Below are 18,442 nucleotides of genomic sequence, written 5' to 3' on the forward strand. Positions count from 1 at the left end.
AATGATACCATAGCAGTCATAAGGGGTCAATTCTAATAGCTGACATATGCATGGTAAACAAATGTAATCATTGTTATTTGGTCATTAGGACTTCTTACTGCTGGTTCTCAGAGAATTGCACAACTATTTTGACTATAGTAGAACTTAAATGCATTTACTTTTCTAATGGAAACAGCCTATCAATTAGTGAGTGGCAGGCCACCATTATACACAACTGATCCATAAAAATAGATTATGTTTAGAGGACATTTTATGAATATGTCCCAAACTAATAGTTTTTCTTTTCTTGTTTGTAATTGTTTCCAGTTAGTAATGCCCCGATTTTCAAAGCCTGTAATTCAGACTGCATTAGGACCAAAAGACCTCCTATAAGACTTCTTTTATATCAAAATACTTTCTGGAGTTGATGATTGACAAATGAGCCAAGATCCTATATCACACATGTACAATCCCACTGGGGAGAGGAGAGGTTCAACAAAGGGACGGGGCCATTGTTTAAGACGGTATTGAATATCTCCTTCCATAGGGTCCTGTTTACATCACCAGTACAATTTCAGCCAAAGTGCCCCATCCATTGCAGGGAGATGTTTGGATGCTGCCATATGCCACCTTATGCACATCTAAGAACAATAAATATTTGCTTCTTTCATCATACATGCAAGAACAAAGAATTTTGAACACTTTCTCCCTGTTGAGTGAGACTGCATGACACTGCTTTCTTCACTTTTTATTATTTTTTCCACAGAAAATCTTCAATATGTAAATAATCTCATTGAAATTGACTATTATTTTATTGGGAAGACTGAAGGTGTTGAGATACCCTTCCTCAATAAGGGCATCAAAAATACGGACTGGGTACCCCATATTCAAAATTCCTAAATCCAAAATACTCCAAGATCCAAAATCATTCACATGGGTAGCTTTCTGCTGACTTGATAAACTTTGTTTCATGCACACAAATGCTAGAAATATTGTACATAAAATTATTTTCAGACTGTGTGTATAAGGTTTATATGAAACATAAATGAATGTAATGGTTAGATGGGGATTCCATCTCTAAGATTTTTTTAAAGGTTTTTACCAGTTCACAGAAGATTAATGAGAAGACATCAGCCAAGCTTCATGAAGCTAGCTGCTTCAACATTGCACATGTATGGTAATCTTTAAAGCCTGTCCAGATCTTACATGGTATGGATGAAGTTTATTCTATAATTTCATTCTCTGGGAAGTGACAGCAGAGAGCATCCCATAAGTTTAAGGAAAAAACTATGACATCCGGGGATTTCCAGCGCCTAAGGTGAGGTAATGTTGGCTAATGCAGTTTTGCTCCACATTAGAAAAAAATCAGGGAATGTCTGAAACTTCACTGAAGCTCTGGAGCAGCCCTGCACTTTAGGAATAGCTGGGCGAGTTCGAATTTGAATTGTACATAGGCTAGGGCCACCATCCCATTTTCCTTGCACTTTGCTCCTGGGAAAAATGGGATGGAACTCACCTTTTTTGTCCTTTGTTGCTGGAGCAGCAGCCATGGAGCTCCACGTGGCTCTACCTGGAGCTGTTGCTGGGCACCTTTCCTGATGTTAGCAAAGGTACCTGGCAAAAGCCAAGAGTACTCTGGAGCTCTGTGGCTTCTACCACAGTGAGAAAAAATGACATAGGTAAGGGCAGCCTCTGTTTAGTGAGATAAAAGTGGCTTCCACCCAAATTAATTGTCAGGACTCCATTCTGCCATCACACTAGGACAGAGAAGGATGGGGGCCACTGCAAACCAGGCCCACATTAAATGATTTGTGCAGATGGGCTCTAGGTTTTTGTGTGTGCACATAGTCTTAAAGCTTCTTTGTTTGTTGTGATTTCATAAAATAATAATAATAATAATAATAATAATAATAATAATAATAATAATAATTTTTATTATTATTATAAACACCTGGGCCATACCTGTCATAAGATATACTGCTGGCATTATAAATTGGACACAGGTGGAACTGGACAACTTGGACAGAAAAACAAGAAAACTCATGACCATTCACTGCACCCTCGAAGTGATATTGACCGGCTATATCTGCCTAGAAGATCAGGGGAAAGAGGACTCTTACAAGTAAAACAAGCAGTCAAAGAAGAAGAACATGCCCTGGCAGAATATGTAAAGCAAAGTGAAGAACCTGCTTTGATTGAAGTCAAAAATCAGAAACTCCTCAAAGCACAGCAGACAAAAAAACCAGTACAAGAAAACCGCACTACAAACTAGAGCTGACAGCTGCCACAACAAAACATTGCATGGAAAGTTTCTTGACAAAATTGAAGGAAAAGCTGATAAGGAGAAGACCTGGCTATGGCTCATGAATGGGACCCTGAAGAAGGAGACAGAAGGCCTGATCCTTGCAGCCCAGGAGCAAGCCATCAGGACAAATGCAATTAAGGCCAAGATTGAAAAATCAGCTAATGACCCAAAATGCAGACTGTGCAAGGAAGCTGATGAAACTATTGATCATATCCTCAGCTGCTGTAAGAATATCACACAGATGGACTACAAACAGAGGCATAACTATGTGGCTCTAATGATTCATTGGAATTTATGTCACAAGTACCACCTGCCAGCAGTAAAGAACTACGTTCAAAGGTAGTGGAAAATGAGCATGCAAAGATACTGTGGAACTTTCAAATCCTGATTGACAAAGTTTTGGGACACAATACAGCAGTCCTCACAGTTGTGGAAAAGAAAAAAGTTTGGATTATTGATGTCGCCATACCAGGTGACAGTTGAATTGACGAAAAACAACAGGAAAAACTCAGCCGTTATCAGGACCTCAAAATCAAAATGTAGATGCTCTGGCATAAACCAGTACAGGTGGTCCTGGTGGTAATCGGCACACTGGGTGCCGTGCCAAAAGATCTCAGCCGGCATGTGGAAACAATAAACATTGATAAAATTATGATCTATCAACTGCATAAGGCCACCTTACTGGGATCTGCGCACATTATCTGAAAATACATCACACAGTCCTAAATGCTTGGGAAGTGTTTGACTTGTGATTTTGTGATACGAAATCCAGCATATATATCTCCTTTGCTATGTCCTACTAGGTTTTTGTGATGATAATAATAATAATAATAATAATAATAATAATAATAATAATAATAATAATAATAATACTTTATTTATGTTCCACCCTATCTCCCCAAGGGGACTCAAGGCAGATCACACTACACATACACAGCAAACATTCAATGCCATTTGGAGACATGTCAGAACAGAATAAGACAGACAGAAGGAGGTATGAAGTCTTGAAGTCCAGTTTTTTGGAGCCTTGGAGGTTGGGGTTGTGCTCAGATTCAGTCAGAGGGGTGCGGTTGCTCCATTCTCAGAGAATCGGACAAGAATCAGACAAAGGACCATCAGGACTTCCTCCTTCCACCTTCCTCTTGGTCACTGTATTTCTGGTCTTGTTATTTATGATGTCGTAAAATACCTTCCCCGCAATTTGCGGTACCTAATTTCTCTACTTACAGCTTATAAGCTTTTTTGAACTGCTTAGGTAAACAGTGAGCTGGGCTTGACGGTCGAGTGCTCATCCCGGCCAGACTTTGAACTGGCCACCTTTTGGTTGGCAGATCTTATTACTGCTGGTGATTTAACACAAAATCCTAAACTGTCTACAACAGATAAAGTAATCTATGGTAGTCTGCTTTGGATACAACAAGAAACACACATACTAATGTGGAAGTACCTATTTTTACAGTCCATTGTAAGTCCAGTGGGCAGTACCCTGTCCTTCTAGGGGCCACTGCCACTGTTTTGCCAGGCTGAAGCAGCACCCCAGCAGAGCCTTGCTAGTGATGTCAATTCTGGTGAGGTTGCAAGGAAGGCATCCTGCCATATGATCATCAGAGATGGCTTCATCAGTAAGGCTCTGCTGATGAGCTACTTCTGTCTGGTGAAATGGCAGTTAGTCTCTGATATTTGGACACTTGATCAGCCTGAATCCAACCCAATCCACCCGTCCACGTCCAGGTTTTCAGGAATATTCAGGGCATATATCCCCAGCCTCTGTTTTACCCCTATGAGCCGTCGGGTGGAGACTTCCACAATTATTGTGGAGCTTTATTAAATGTCATATTTCTTTAGTTCCTAGATTTCATGATAGATTCAGTATCTTTCAGCTTTTCATTTGCTAACAACCAGATGTCACTGACTGCAGTTTTTTATATTGACTTAGATGTGAGACTCTGACCCATCTTGTGTAAAGCATTTTAAGGCTTCTGGTAGCTGATGTCATGTTATGCCATTATTTTATGTTTAGATGACAAACCCCTTGGCATATCTTGCTTACCGCTGTGTCAGTTGGGATTTTCAGCTGCAATATAATATTCCTAGGGGTCTTAGTTGTGATGGATTCCACCAGCTAAATTCTCTGTGTATATTTAAATTGTGCTTTCATGATGAAGTAGCAACTATCTCGGAAGGAAGAAAATATTTCTAATGCAACATTTAGGGAGGGTGTTTTTGCATTAAATGGATTAAATAAAATTAAATGCTATTCCCTCTCGTTTCTTATATAGTTCAGACAAAAATCATCTGACTTGCATTCTACCCTATCATTGCTGCATGCCAGAACTGTGTTTCTTTAATGATTGAAGCATTCAGAGTCCTTGATCTCATTTTATTCAAATGCAGCAATAAATGTATGTAAATGTCAATTACTCTATTCTAAACAATCTTGATTTGAAACCCAAGAAATGTTCTAAATTCGAAGACAAATAAATAAGTTCATTAACATGACATGCATAAATAGATTGCTCTCACTCAATGTAACCTCTCTCGCTATAAAATAATAAGGCTTTAGCATTGCTAGGTTTGCAATAATTAAGTCTGCATGATTCACAATTTCTTTTCAATTCATTTTAATATCAAATGTAAAGCTTTGTGGAGAAGGCTTGCTGAAGAATAAACAACAAAAATATTTTAGGTGCAAATATTTGAGATTTGGAGAACCGATGCTGTCACAGACATCCTTTCTAACTAAGGAATTGTTTCACTAGTATCTATTTCCAGATTTCATTAAACCATGCAAGAAAATTCTACCTGAAACTACTAGCTCAAACACTGGTTCCTTCATGATCACATACACACATCAAAAGATATCATATCTGTTTGGTAGTAAACCTGGGTCTTGGGAAATTTTGAGACATGTGGCACATCTTCAAACTCTACTCCAGGTTAAGGGCATTCCAGGTGACTGATTCCTCATGATGAGCATTTGAAAACTCATCCTGTACACTTTTCTGAAGAATGCAAAACCTAGATGCGGCAGCTGAACATAAGTAAACTTCGACTTGAATCAGGCTCTCTTGCCCACGTTGAGGAAGAGGATGACAAAAAGAGAAAGTTTCGATCTTATCAGACAGCAGGCAGCTGCAGCCGGCAGTGTAAAGGGATATATGGAATCTGGCACCCCATGCCCCGTATCACCCGGATTCAAGTGAGGGCATTCACATGGGGGGAAGTGTGAGTGTGAGTGGTGCGTGTGGCTTCACCCCATAGATTGTATGGTGACATGGGGCCTGCCAGTGGCATACGCCAGCTCCACCCTCTTTCACCCATGGAGCCAGCATGGCATCATGTGATAGGAGTTGGCTTGCTCCGTGGGTGACCGGGGCTAAAATCAGCGTATGCCAATGATTTTAGCCCTTTGTGATGAGGTGGAGAGTCTCTATCCCTCATGATTTTTAAGGGAGATTAAGTGTGACAGAGATCTGAGCAAATCTGCAGTAGACTCTTCCTTTGAATATAACTTTGTATGAAAGTAATTCAACAGCTCGTTCTGTGCATAAAATGAAGCAAAGTCTCCATTACAATTAGAGAAATGTTGAATTTAAACACATGCTAAGTTGAGGAAAAGCAATTTGAAGATCAGTCCACTGTGGTTTATTACTCTAATATTAAATAACTTTTTTTGCATCTCACAATTTTTTTCTTGACTATTTTTTGTTAATTGGAGAAAAAAGATTGCTGAGGGAATGGCCTAATGCTTGAAAAATTCCTGTCCAAATGTCTTTAAAAATGTAATTTAAAAATAACTTTGAATAACAATTATGAAATCATTGGTTCATAATAAGAAATGAAGTAACTATCGTATGTTATCAATTGTGAGTTTTTACAAGTATCTTCATTATGCAGTAGAGTCTTGCTTATCCAACATAAACAGGCCAACTGAACGTGGGATAAGCAAAGATGTTGGATAATAAGGAGGGATTAAGGAAAAGCCTATTAAACATCAAATTACATTATGATTTTACAAATTAAGCTCCAAAACATCATGTTTTACAACAAATTGACAAAAAAAGGCAGTTGAGTACACGGCAACATTATGTAGTAATTACTGTATTTACGAATTTAGCATCAAAACATCGCAATGTATTGAAAACATTGACTACAAAAACATTGACTACTAAAAGGCAGACTGTGTTGCATAATACAGAACATTGGATAAGCGAAGGTTGGATGAGCGACACTCTACTATACCTTCATAGTGCCTTGTTGATTAGTTTTTGCTTTGATGAACTAATTTTGGCTGTTCTGAGCGTGTTACTTTATTCTAAGTACTGGTGAAGTTGACATATTAAAATATTTCACCTTGGGAAAGAGAATTGGTTATTGGTCATTCTTTATTATTATTATTATTATTTAATTAAGAAATTTAAAATTAATGCATAAAAAAGTGTTGGTTGCAAAAAATAAGACTGCAAAAAACAAAGTAGCAGACATTTACACGATGTGACCTCCACTTATTGTGTGACCCTCCACTTATTTTATTTTTTATTTTGTTTCATTGATTGGTTTCTATAATTCAATGTACCTTGATTTTAAAGCCTCCTATTTCTAACACACTACTACCAGAGAAACTCAAGGCAGCTCATTTCCATCCTTCAACATATTTCCATAGATATAGAACAGTTTAAGATAGGAATCAAGGCAAAGTGTATCAGGGTAGGTGAGTGTGTATGGCACATTGTGTGCATGTGTTCTGGGGGTGGATATAAGATTGACTTTGACCTTGAATGCTTTGGATTGTCATTGCTATGTCTCACCCAGTCCAATATGTAATTACCTGGTAAGGGGAAAACAAGTCTACCAGCAATACTTCTCCATTGAAAGTAGCATATAGATTTTAAGACATTGATTAATTGCATGGAATAAAACATTGAAATCTGTAAGATATGAGAAAGCTCTTGACCTCAGACAACCTTGCAGTCTTTACACTTTTTAAAGGCTTAAACGGATAATGGCATTTCCAAGAATAAATAAAACTTGTTCTGATTCCAATTTCTATTAGCGAAATCTACTTTTTCTATAGAGTTATAAATTAGGTGGTGTATGAAAGAGAACTCCAGTTATCCTATTCTCCAACCTGTAACAAAACATTGAGGGGAAGTTATAAAAATGAGTTTTAGTCTGTCATTTGCCTTTTTAAAAAGACTCCCATCCCCCAATTACTGCTACAGAGAAAAAAAGAGGAAAAAGGGAAAAAGGGAGGGGAGAGAAAAAAGAAAAAGGGTATAATGAAAAGAGTAATATAGAAAAATCGATAATAAAAAGTAGAGACTTCCAAACATCTTCATAAGGTTTCCACCTTTTCCTTCTTCTTTGCTTTCCATTATGACCTTTTCTCCTTTTCTTCTTTACTATTCTCTGTCTTGACGAGTGTTCGTTTCTATCTATTCATCTATCTTAAATCAATGTCCCTTTATTGTTTTGTTTTAAATAGTCTGTTATTCACTTGCTTAATTTCCAACAGACCTCCCAACCTCTGAGAATGCCTGTCACAGATGTGGGTGAATCGTCAGAAGAGAATGCTTCTGGAACATAATAATAATAATAATAATCATCATCATCATCATCATCATCATCTTTATTTCTATTCCGACCTATCTCCTCAAAGGGACTCAAATAGGATTCCGACAAACAACGGCATACATTCAATGCTCCAAAAAAACAGATAAATACAGTAGAGTCTTGCTTATCCAACATAAACGGGCCAGCAGAATGTTAGATAAATGAAAATGCGGAATAATAAGGAGGGAGTAAGGGAAAGCCTATTAAATGTCAAATTACGTTATGGTTTTACAAATTAAGCACCAAACATCATGTTTTACAATAGGTCTGCCACTTGTTTGGAAGCATGGCTGAACTTGTGTTGTTGTTGGGTCTGTTGGCCTGCTGCACGTATCTGCATAGAGAAACAGCTATGTATCCGAGCGGGATGCAGACTGTGTTGGATAATAAAGAACGTTGGATGAGCGAAGGTTGGATAAGTGAGACTCTACTGTATTGGCATAAAATCCTAACAAGACCCCACATATGAATACAACATTAAAAAACTTAACATCAAATTAAACCTAATATCAGTGAATTGAGTATAACATCAATAACCTAAACCAATATAGTCAGTTGGTCTGGAAAACTCACAGCAACCCAGTCATTCCGGCCATGAAAGCCTTTGAGAACACATAGCCCACATGTTCTCAATATTTTCTTCACTTATTTGGATCTTTTTGTTAGAAAACACAAACACACGCATATCACATGGTATGTATACTCTTGTATAAATATATGTTGCTGGCAGATATAGATGACTCAATTGCTACTGATCCACCTTTCTTTCTTTTTAGCGTCAAGATCTATTCAGAGTTTGACTGAAGCTTTTGTGAAAGGCACTAGAGAAGTCAAGGTTTCTTCCACTCAAGGTGACATAAAGAAATCACAAAAGACTAATCCAACAGGCTTGCGAGTCCATGTGCCCAAAGTAGAAGCAACTTTTGCCATGGCAAGATATCCCATAACTGTTGATCTTCCTCCACCAACCAAGGAAAGGGTGGACACTCTGTCTCATACCTCATCTGTGATGAAACTGACTCCAGATTCCAAACTGTCTAAAAGCTCTGTTTTGTCCAATGAAACAAAAAGTACTATCCTGAACATCCATCCACACCAAAAGAGGAGAAGAATACCACAAAGGGTAGCTCATATCATTTCAGATTATAAACACAATGATCGATCATATATCACAGGGAATTCATCCAGCCATCAAGAACTACATGCAAGGTTGTTCACTGTAAGGCCTCGTGTTGTTGGACAGTCCCATGGCTCATTTGACATGTTGCCTTCCAGAAAACAGTCTACTGGAACCTCAACTATGCAGACTGTATCTGTCCGTGGTTTTAAAGTGGGTCAATCACAGACATCAATTTTAACAACACCATTCACCTCTTCTTTCCATCTGAAAACTGCTTTTTCTGGTAGAATCCGCCCAGCAGGGATTTTCTCACAATCAAGGATTCCAGCGTTGACCAGAAAGCCTCATGCTTCAGCACCAAAACATTTGGCACTTTCCAGACCTATTACTAAATCACTGCTTGTCAGGAAAATCACTTGTGAAGATATGCCATGTTTCAGTGGTGTTCACTGTGAACCAACAAAAGACGAGGCATTCAAATGTGGACCCTGCCCCATAGGACATAGTGGTGATGGAATTCAATGTCATGGTAAGTGAAAGGGGAGAAAGAGGGTCCCTTATTTCTCCCCTCCCCATCATTTCAGTTTTTGTGGCTTGACATAACTATGTGGAAAGCGGGGAGGCTTATGCCATTTTAAATACTTTTGAGAGCACAGTACAGGAAGATATGCAGTATCTTTGTGTGCAAAATTGTTTCACAAATACATCCCTGCAATGAATGACTGAGGATGCTAACACATTAATCCACAACTGGGGGGAATCAGCAGTCTCTCAGTAGGGCAATATTGCTGCTTCTTCACCAGATATTAAATGGATGCTCTAGCATAGATCCACCACCCTAGCCACTCAATGCCCATGGAAGTATATATCAACACAATCTTGCTGCATGGGAGCCCCCGATAGCATAGCGGGTTAAACCCCTGAGCTGAAAGGTTGGTGGTTTGAATCCATGGAAGGGGTGAGTTCCCGCTGTTAGGCCCAGCTTGTGCCAACCTAGCAGTTTGAAAACATGCAAATGTGAGTAGATCAATAGGTACCGCTCCGGCAAGAAGGTAACGGCGCTCCATGCAGTCATGCCGGTCACATGACCTTGGAGGCGTCTACGGACAATGCCGCCTCTTCGGCTTAGAAATTGAGATGAGCACCAATCCCCAGAGTCGGACTCCACTAGACTTAATGTCAGGGAAAACCTTTACCTTTACCTTTACCTTTATATAAGTAGTGTTCCCTTACTACTTGACGGTTCACTTTTCGCGGATTCGCTGTTTCACGGTTTTTCAATTAACTCCAAAATACTATTATAAATCATTAAAAAAATTACAATTTACAACCTAAGGAAGGTTGGGAGGAGAAGCCGAAGGGAGAGAAAAGGAGCCCAAGCGGCAACAGGAGGAGAAGGAGGTATTTATCCACACATGATTGGTTGATAAAGACTTAAAATAGTGTATAACTACTAAAATAATGTATAAATATTAAAATTGATATAGCGTCCCTACTTCGCAGATTTTCACTTATTGCGGGTGGTCCTGGAACCTAACCCCAGCGATAAGTGAGGGAATACTGTACTTATATTAGGGATGGGAATAATTATATTGAGTTTGTTTGTGAAGCTAACTGGGCACTCCTGTGAAATAAAGTATACACCCCCCCCCACACACACACACACATTTAAAAATCTGAACAACTAAAATTACACAGAAGTATACTTTAGTTAAAGTGAAACAGTCTTGCTAATTAAATGAACGCATCTAGCAACAGTGGAGTTCTGGTAGCACAGTGGGTTAAACTCATTTGTCGGCAGGACTGATGACTTGAAGGTTGGGTTGCTGACCTGAAGGTTGCCAGTTCAAATCCAACCTGGGAGAGTGTGGATGAGCTCCCATCTGTGAGCTCCAGCTTCCTATGCGGGGACATGAGAGAAGCCTCCCACAGGATAGTAAAACATCCGGGCATTCCAAGGGCAATATCTTTGCAAATGGCCAATTCTCTCACACCAGAAGCTACTTGCAGTTTCTCAAGTCACTCCTGACATGAAAAAAAAAAATCTAGCAACAGTATTTTTTTATTTATATTCAAAAGGGTTCTCCATTATATACAATAATGCCCCAGTAAATCAAAAGTAGGAAAATAAAACACAAAAGAAGTAAAAATAAACACATTACTTGTAAGTTTCTATAACAGCTAACCAAATGTCCAAATATAAGTCCACTCGTAAATTGCATCTGTGCATCATACTTTCAACTGTTGTTAGATTTTTATCCATTGGATCACAGGAGGAGGAAACATTCTTTCTGGTAATGAAGTATCAATCTTTGAGCATTCAAAAAAGTATGAAAAATCCACCTCCCTTGCAGCTGTTAATTTCCAAGAAATATGTAAATGGTTCAAAAAAATGCATATCCCTGAATATCCAATACCAAGTTTATTTATGCGATTACTTGCACTCAAAATGAAGCTATTCTCGGACAGTTCCAAAACATATCCATTAAGGAAGCATTAACAGTATTATATGTCTAACAATTTTCTGACAAAGAGCAATTTCTGCTGTATAAGATTTAGTTGGAGATCTATAGCCATATAATTTGTATATATAAAAACCAATGGTCATTGATTAATTACCCAATACTCTTCCATTCTTGATATGTTATACATCAGGTGTGTGGGTGTATTGACTTAGACACTTATTGGATTAATTAATGCCACTTAGGGGCCCTTCCATATAATTCGAAATATCAAGGCAGATGTTCGACATTATCTGCTTTGAACTAGATTATCTGAGTCCACACTGCTATATATCCCAATTATTAAAGCAGATAATCTGGATTTTATACAGTTGTGTAAAGGGGCCTATTCTTAAAGGAACCTCAAATGTGCTTAAAACTTCAGGGTCAAATCTGAATTGTAACAAAAGTTTCAGTTGTAGATAGGTGACAGGGGTAGCTTAACTTGCTCTTGCAAAACTGAAAAAGGCAAAAATTAGTAACAACAACAACAACAACAACAACAACTTTATATATATCCTGATCTTTCGGGGACTCAGAGTGGCTCACAACACTATAAAATCACAGAATACATAATAAAACAAATAGATATTTCAAATTAAATACACAACTAACAGTAACCAATTACAAAGATTAATCAAACCAAAACATACAATAAGGACATCGTACATAAATAAGATAAAATACATAAATACATAATACCAGAATCAAATATCTGACTTAAGATAACAATCCCATTGCCAGCCCACACGTATGGTAAAAACAGGCATGTGTGATGGTATGTAAAAAGATTTATAAGGTCAAATTCACCTTTTTATTGGAATTTGCATCATTTTAATTGAACATCTAGGGAGCGTTGAGTCTTCTTTCACATCTAAACAATACATTATATTTTTTTAAAATACTTGTGAGGTACAAGTAGAGGAATTCCACATATAACATATTCTAGGAATATTATTCATTTTAATTGTGTTTCTCTCTACATCTCGTACAATGCGTTTTATCAGCTTTCATATATTAAGAATGATCTGAGATAAGTCCCTGATTATAACCAAATAAGTGACAGAATTTGGACACTATCAAAACTGGCATGCTATAAATAGGATAGCATCTGTCTTGTTTTCCTTTGGTGGTATTTTTGAACTGGGTCAATTAATTTAATACACAGATATTTTCCCAAAATTTGCAATCAACTGCACCAAAATAAGAATCAATTTGTTTTGGGACTTTGAAATGCACAACAGAAGATCATGTATAAAAAAGTTTTAAATTCTAAACTTTTGGTAATATGGGCTAATCGGTAAGGGGTTCTGTCAGTTTTGTCAGTATTTTTCATTGTATTTCCTTAATCCTTAGATCAGTGGTTCTCAACCTGTAGGTCCCCAGGTGTTTTGTCCTACGACTCCCAGAAATCCCAGCCAGTTTACCAGCTGTTAGGATTTCTGGAAGGCCAAAACATCTGGGGACCCACAGGTTGAGAACCAACCCCTTAATGTTTAAGTTTTTTAATTGGTTTTTTTTTTGTGTGTGTGTCAGTAGCAACCGGAGTTGCTTCTGGAGTGAGAGAATTGGCCGTCTGCAAGGACGTTGCCCAGGGGACGCCCGGATGTTTTGATGTTTTATCATCCTTGTGGGAGGCTTCTCTCATGTCCCCGCATGGAGTTGGAGCTGATAGAGGGAGCTCATCCGCACTCTCCCCGGGTGGGATTCGAACCTGGCAGCTTTCAGGTCAGCAACCCAACCTTCAAGTTACGAGGCTTTTATCCCCTTGGCCACCGGGGGCTCCTATTTTTAATTGGGTTAATCCACAAATCAATGTTCTTCTGATTACTATTCACTTTCTCTTTCCATACTTCGATCAGTGTATGTTTTAAACTGTATTTTTTTTACTAATTTACTATATATGAATTCCATAATTCCTTTCTCTTTCTCTGTTTTCCATTTTAAGATTTGATCCAAGTCTGTTTCTAGGTTTTCCTTTCTCTTCCAGTCTGTAATTTTTTACAGTCCATGCAATACTAGCCACCAATTACTTTGTTCACTATTTGTCTTTTAACTCCTTCCAATCTTTTGTTGTTCTGTCAGAGTTTAAAAGATCACCAATCTTTATTATGTCACTTGGTTTCATTTTTTATCACTTTTCTGTGTATCTGTTCTTTTTTGTTATCTAATATTCCTGTTGGGAGCATATCAATTTCATTCATTCCAGCGTTGAAATCAGTGGGCCTCTTTTCTCAGCATCTCAATAAATAATGGGTGGATGACCAGTTCTGTCCTAGTCCAGAGCAATCAAGTTTGAAATTTAAGAAAAATATTTAAAATGATGTGTGCACATTTCAGTCTGGAAAAAAATACAGGCCACCAAAACAAGAATGGTTAAAAAATGATGAAATTAAATGAAGTCAAGATTGAGGGTTTTTCACATCTACAAAGATAAGTACCCACTGTTATAGTAATACATACATTTTTTGAATGTCATTAAACCTACATTTAATTCAATGCATCAATATGAATACAAAAACAAAAAAAAGCATTGCTATACAGTAAAACAAAGGACTGTTACATTCATAGTAAAAATAATATATTTCTCTCGAAAGATGAATTAACTTCTCTTCTTGTAAAAATAATTGTTCTTACTGGGAAGTAATAGACTCCAAACACACAAATTGATCCTTTTCTTATATATAATTTCTTATATATTATTTCTTTACTATGAATAGTAGACTCCAAAACCACAACCAGTTTCAATTCAAGAGAGTCTTAATCAGGTGGAATGTATTATCTGTGTTGTTTTTCTGAGTTTTGTTATATGGTTCCTATAGAGAACATATATAGTGGCTAAAGGTTATTTAAAATGAGACTTACAAGATACATAACAAAGATAATGTAAAAATTATACCCACAGAAAGATCTATTTCACATCTGCCAGATTGATAAATAAATAATTACACCTTAATGGGTTTATCCATAACCATAGTCAATGGAAAGGACTCTCAGTGCTTTTCCTCACCTTCCAAATTTTAGGAATCCAATCATCTTGCCAATGTCCATGAAATATTATTTACTTTGTTTTGCTCTTGTTACAGAGTGGGTGAGTGGACACTGCCAATGTCTGGTTATGGTAAACAGACAATCTTACCAATGAAAAAATGGCAATGTCTTCAAAATATCTCATTTGATTGTTATGAACGATATATGCCTGTTCATATATAATAAGGAACTTTGGTCCAATTTGTCCATTGTTTTGACCCTAGCACTCTTATGGATCATATAATAATAATTTATAATAATTTTATTCTTATACCCCGCCCCATCTCCCCGGAGGGACTCGGGGCATCTTACATGGGGCCAAGCCCAGTCATAACAATATAAAACAAGCAGTAAAACAAATCAAACAACAATAAAACAAATTATAAAAACACATACAGTACATCATGATAAAATCATGGATAAAATCTGTAGGAAACTGGGCTAAAGTGCTAGTTAAGTCAAAATCATCAGGGGGGAGTGATTATCCAAAGTGTCATAGCCATCAAAAGTGCTAGGAGAGGCATATAAATGGGACTATTAGTGAAAGGAGACTGGTCAATCTTACTATATCAATTTTCAAAGGCCTTCTGGAAGAGCCATGTTTTTAGGCTCTTCCGGAAGGAGAGAAGGGTGGGGGCCTGCCTAATCTCCCTGGGGAGTGAGTTCCAGAGCCGGGGGGCCATGACGGAGAAGGCCCTCTCCCTCGTCCCAACCAACCGCGACTGTGACGGTGGTGGGAGCGAGAGGAGGGCCTCCCCCAATGAGTGAAGAGATCATGTAGGTTCATAAGGAGAAATGTGGTCACGAAGGTAGGTGGGTCCCAAACCATTTAGGGCTTTGTAGGTAATGACCTGCACTTTGAATTGGGCTCGGAAAATAAATGGCAGCCAATGGAGCTCCTTAAACAGGGGAGTGGAACGCGCCTTGTAATTTGCTCCGGTTAAAAACCTGGCTGCCAAGCGTTGTACTAGTTGCAGTTTCCGGGACGTCTTCAAAGGCAGCCCCACATAGAGTGCGTTGCAATAATCCAGTCTAGAGGTAACTAAGGCATGGACCACCCTGGTCAGGTCAGACTTCTCGAGATACGGTTGCAGCCGGCGCTCAAGTTTTAATTGTGCAAAGGCCCTCCCAGCCACAGCTGACACCTGGGCCTCAAGTGTCAACGCCGAGTCCAGGAGGACCCCCAAGCTGCAGACCTGCGCCTTCAGGGGGAGTGCGACCCCGTCAAGCACAGGTTGCGACCCTATTCCCCGATCGGACGTACGACTGAACTGGAGGACCTCTGTCTTGTCAGGATTAAGTCTCAGCTTGTTCACCCTCATCCAGACCAATGCAGTGGCCAGACACTGGTTCAGTATCCCGGAGGCTTCCTTGGATTTAGGTGGAAAAGAGTAGTAGAGTTGGGCATCATCCGCGTAGAGATGGCACCGAACTCCAAAACTCCGGATGACCTCACCCAACGGTTTCATGTAGATGTTAAAAAACATGGGGGACAAAATATAGTAATATTTTGGCAGCTGCAACACAAGGCACTCACTTTGGGGAAATCACACAGCAGCAACCAACTAAATGGTGTGACAAAAAAAGGAGTATACGCAACAATCTATACTTCATAGCAAAATTCCTTTGCAGAAAACTGAGCAAATATCTAGTGTTACCAGCAATATTAAAGCAGTATAAAACTGGCATGAATGAGAATAAGTGCCATATGGCTTTATGAAATGCATAATCACTGACAGACTGTATTATGCCAAATTATAACTTTGCTTTTGCATTCTACCACAAGAATTCAGAAACGAAAAGTGACCTATCACCTGGTGTACATGTCTGCAGGGACATAATCATCACAGTACTTTATGATGAGGGAGATTGTTAATTTCACTACTTAAATTAACACATGAATTAGACAGTTTAAAGGAGCATGATGAAATAATATACACAATTAAGAGTGGCTGGGTATGTTTCTCTTTAGAAAGCTGCCTAATAAATTGTCACATTACATGTGTCTTTTTATTACTAAACCTCTTGTGTTCTTAATATAAGCCAGAATCCTGTTGGGGATGTATGTCTTTGTAAGTGGACTAACATCTGTAGAAAATTAGAATTAGGTTGTTTTGTAACATCCATATCCAGTAAAGGGCTGCTATTACATTACTATATAGGACAAACAGCAACTGATGGATGTCAGTCCCTTTGTGCATTGGGAAACTCTTACTGGCATCCTATTATAAATCTTCAAATTGTACTAAAAGAGTTTCTTTGCTCTGCCACATAGTTAAGTATATGGAAACTTATATAACATACACTAGGATAGAGAATTCTGGCCACAATATTTTTTGTAAACACAAACACGGCCATATAACTTCCCAGTCTTGTTATGTCTAAGCCTTTGGCTAAACTACACTGCATTAGACATATTCATTTTGGTTTTCATATAAGAATATAGCCAAGTTAAATGCTAGTTAATTATTATCACAGTAATTGCTGATTGCCACTATCCATTTATTTTATGTGTTTACTTATTCATGTTATAGGCTAGCCTAGCTCAGGTCATTGTGTTCAAACAGAATAACAATAGAGTTGTTGTATGTTTTCCGGGCTGTATGGCCATGTTCTAGAAGTATTCCCTCCTGACGTTTCGCCCACATCTGTGGCAGGCATCCTTAGAGGTTGTGAAGTATGGAGAAACTAAGCAAGGAAGGTTTATATATATCTGTGGGAAGTCCAGGGTGAGAGAAGAACTCTTTGTCAGTTGGAGGCCAGTGTGAATGTTGTAGTTAATCACCTTGATTAGCATTGAATAGCTTCATCTCCTGGCTTCTTCCTGCCTGGGGGCATCCTTTGTTCAGAGTCGTTAGCTGCCCCTGGTTCCCATGTCTGGAACTCGTCTGTTTTCAGAGTGTTGCTTCTTATTTACTGTTCTGATTTTTGAGTTTTTTAATACTGGTAGCCAGATTTTATTCATTCTCATGGTTTCCTCCTTTGAAAATGAACAAAATCTGGCTACCACTATTAAAAAACTCAAAAATCAGAACAGTAAATAAGAAGGATGCCTGCCATAGATGTGGGCGAAACGTCAGGAGAGAATACTTCTAGAACATTGCCATACAGCCCAGAAAACATACAACAACCCTGTGATCCCGGCCATGAAAGCCTTCGACAATACACAGAATAACAATATTTTAAGAAAAAATAAGAGCCCATGAATTTTGGTAGATTTGGTCACAATAAATAATAAAATTATTTAGCTTTGTCAATATTCTTTTCCCAAAAAAATGACAGGTTAACATGGATATCTCTTTTTAATCTTCCAGTTAAAAAATAATATTGTTGCTTATGAAATGGGACTCAGTTTCAAATTCACATATAGGTCTTTGCACAGTTGGGAAACTCTAAGGAGGGATGAAAAGACACTCATTGGTGTACTATAACCTAACATAGTGAAAAGAGGTAAGGAACAGACAAAAATAAATTTTCATCAGGTAAGAGGGACAGCCAGCATTCAAGTTAAAACAAGACTTTGGGCAATGTCCAATGTTGTGCCCTTCGAAATAGTTATTGTTAATTGCTGTTAAGTCAACTTCAATTTCTGGTAACTCTATGATTGAGAGGCTTCCCAGTCACCCTGTCATCAACATCCTTGCTCAAGTCTTCCAGGTTCATGGCTGTGACTTCCTTTAATCTGGAATGCAGTTTTCCTCTGTTCCTGCTGCCTTCTATGTTAACAAGCATTATTGTCAACTTTGTCTTGTTAGCAGTCCACACCATCTGTAGGACTATTACTTTGGCAAAACACTATATTTGTTTTTGGTATAGACTAATTTGTAATTTTAAATGGTCTTTTTGGATCATTTTCTTCTCAGTTTGCTTTGGTCACTGATGATTAACTGCTCC

At 38.2% G+C, this 18,442-nt stretch overlaps 1 protein-coding gene across 1 annotated transcript in view; it reads left to right on the forward strand.

The window, feature by feature from the left end:
- LOC103279158 (von Willebrand factor D and EGF domain-containing protein) overlaps positions 1-18,442 on the forward strand; it is a 368,122-nt gene that overhangs the window by 257,719 nt on the left and 91,961 nt on the right. Inside the window, exon 22 of the mRNA XM_062966717.1 lies at positions 8,674-9,546. Coding sequence (XP_062822787.1) covers positions 8,674-9,546 — 873 coding nt within the window. The remainder of the gene's footprint in view (positions 1-8,673; positions 9,547-18,442) is intronic.

Source organism: Anolis carolinensis, chromosome 1, assembly GCF_035594765.1.
Source record: "Anolis carolinensis isolate JA03-04 chromosome 1, rAnoCar3.1.pri, whole genome shotgun sequence".
NCBI classification, from domain to species: Eukaryota; Metazoa; Chordata; class Lepidosauria; order Squamata; family Dactyloidae; genus Anolis; species Anolis carolinensis.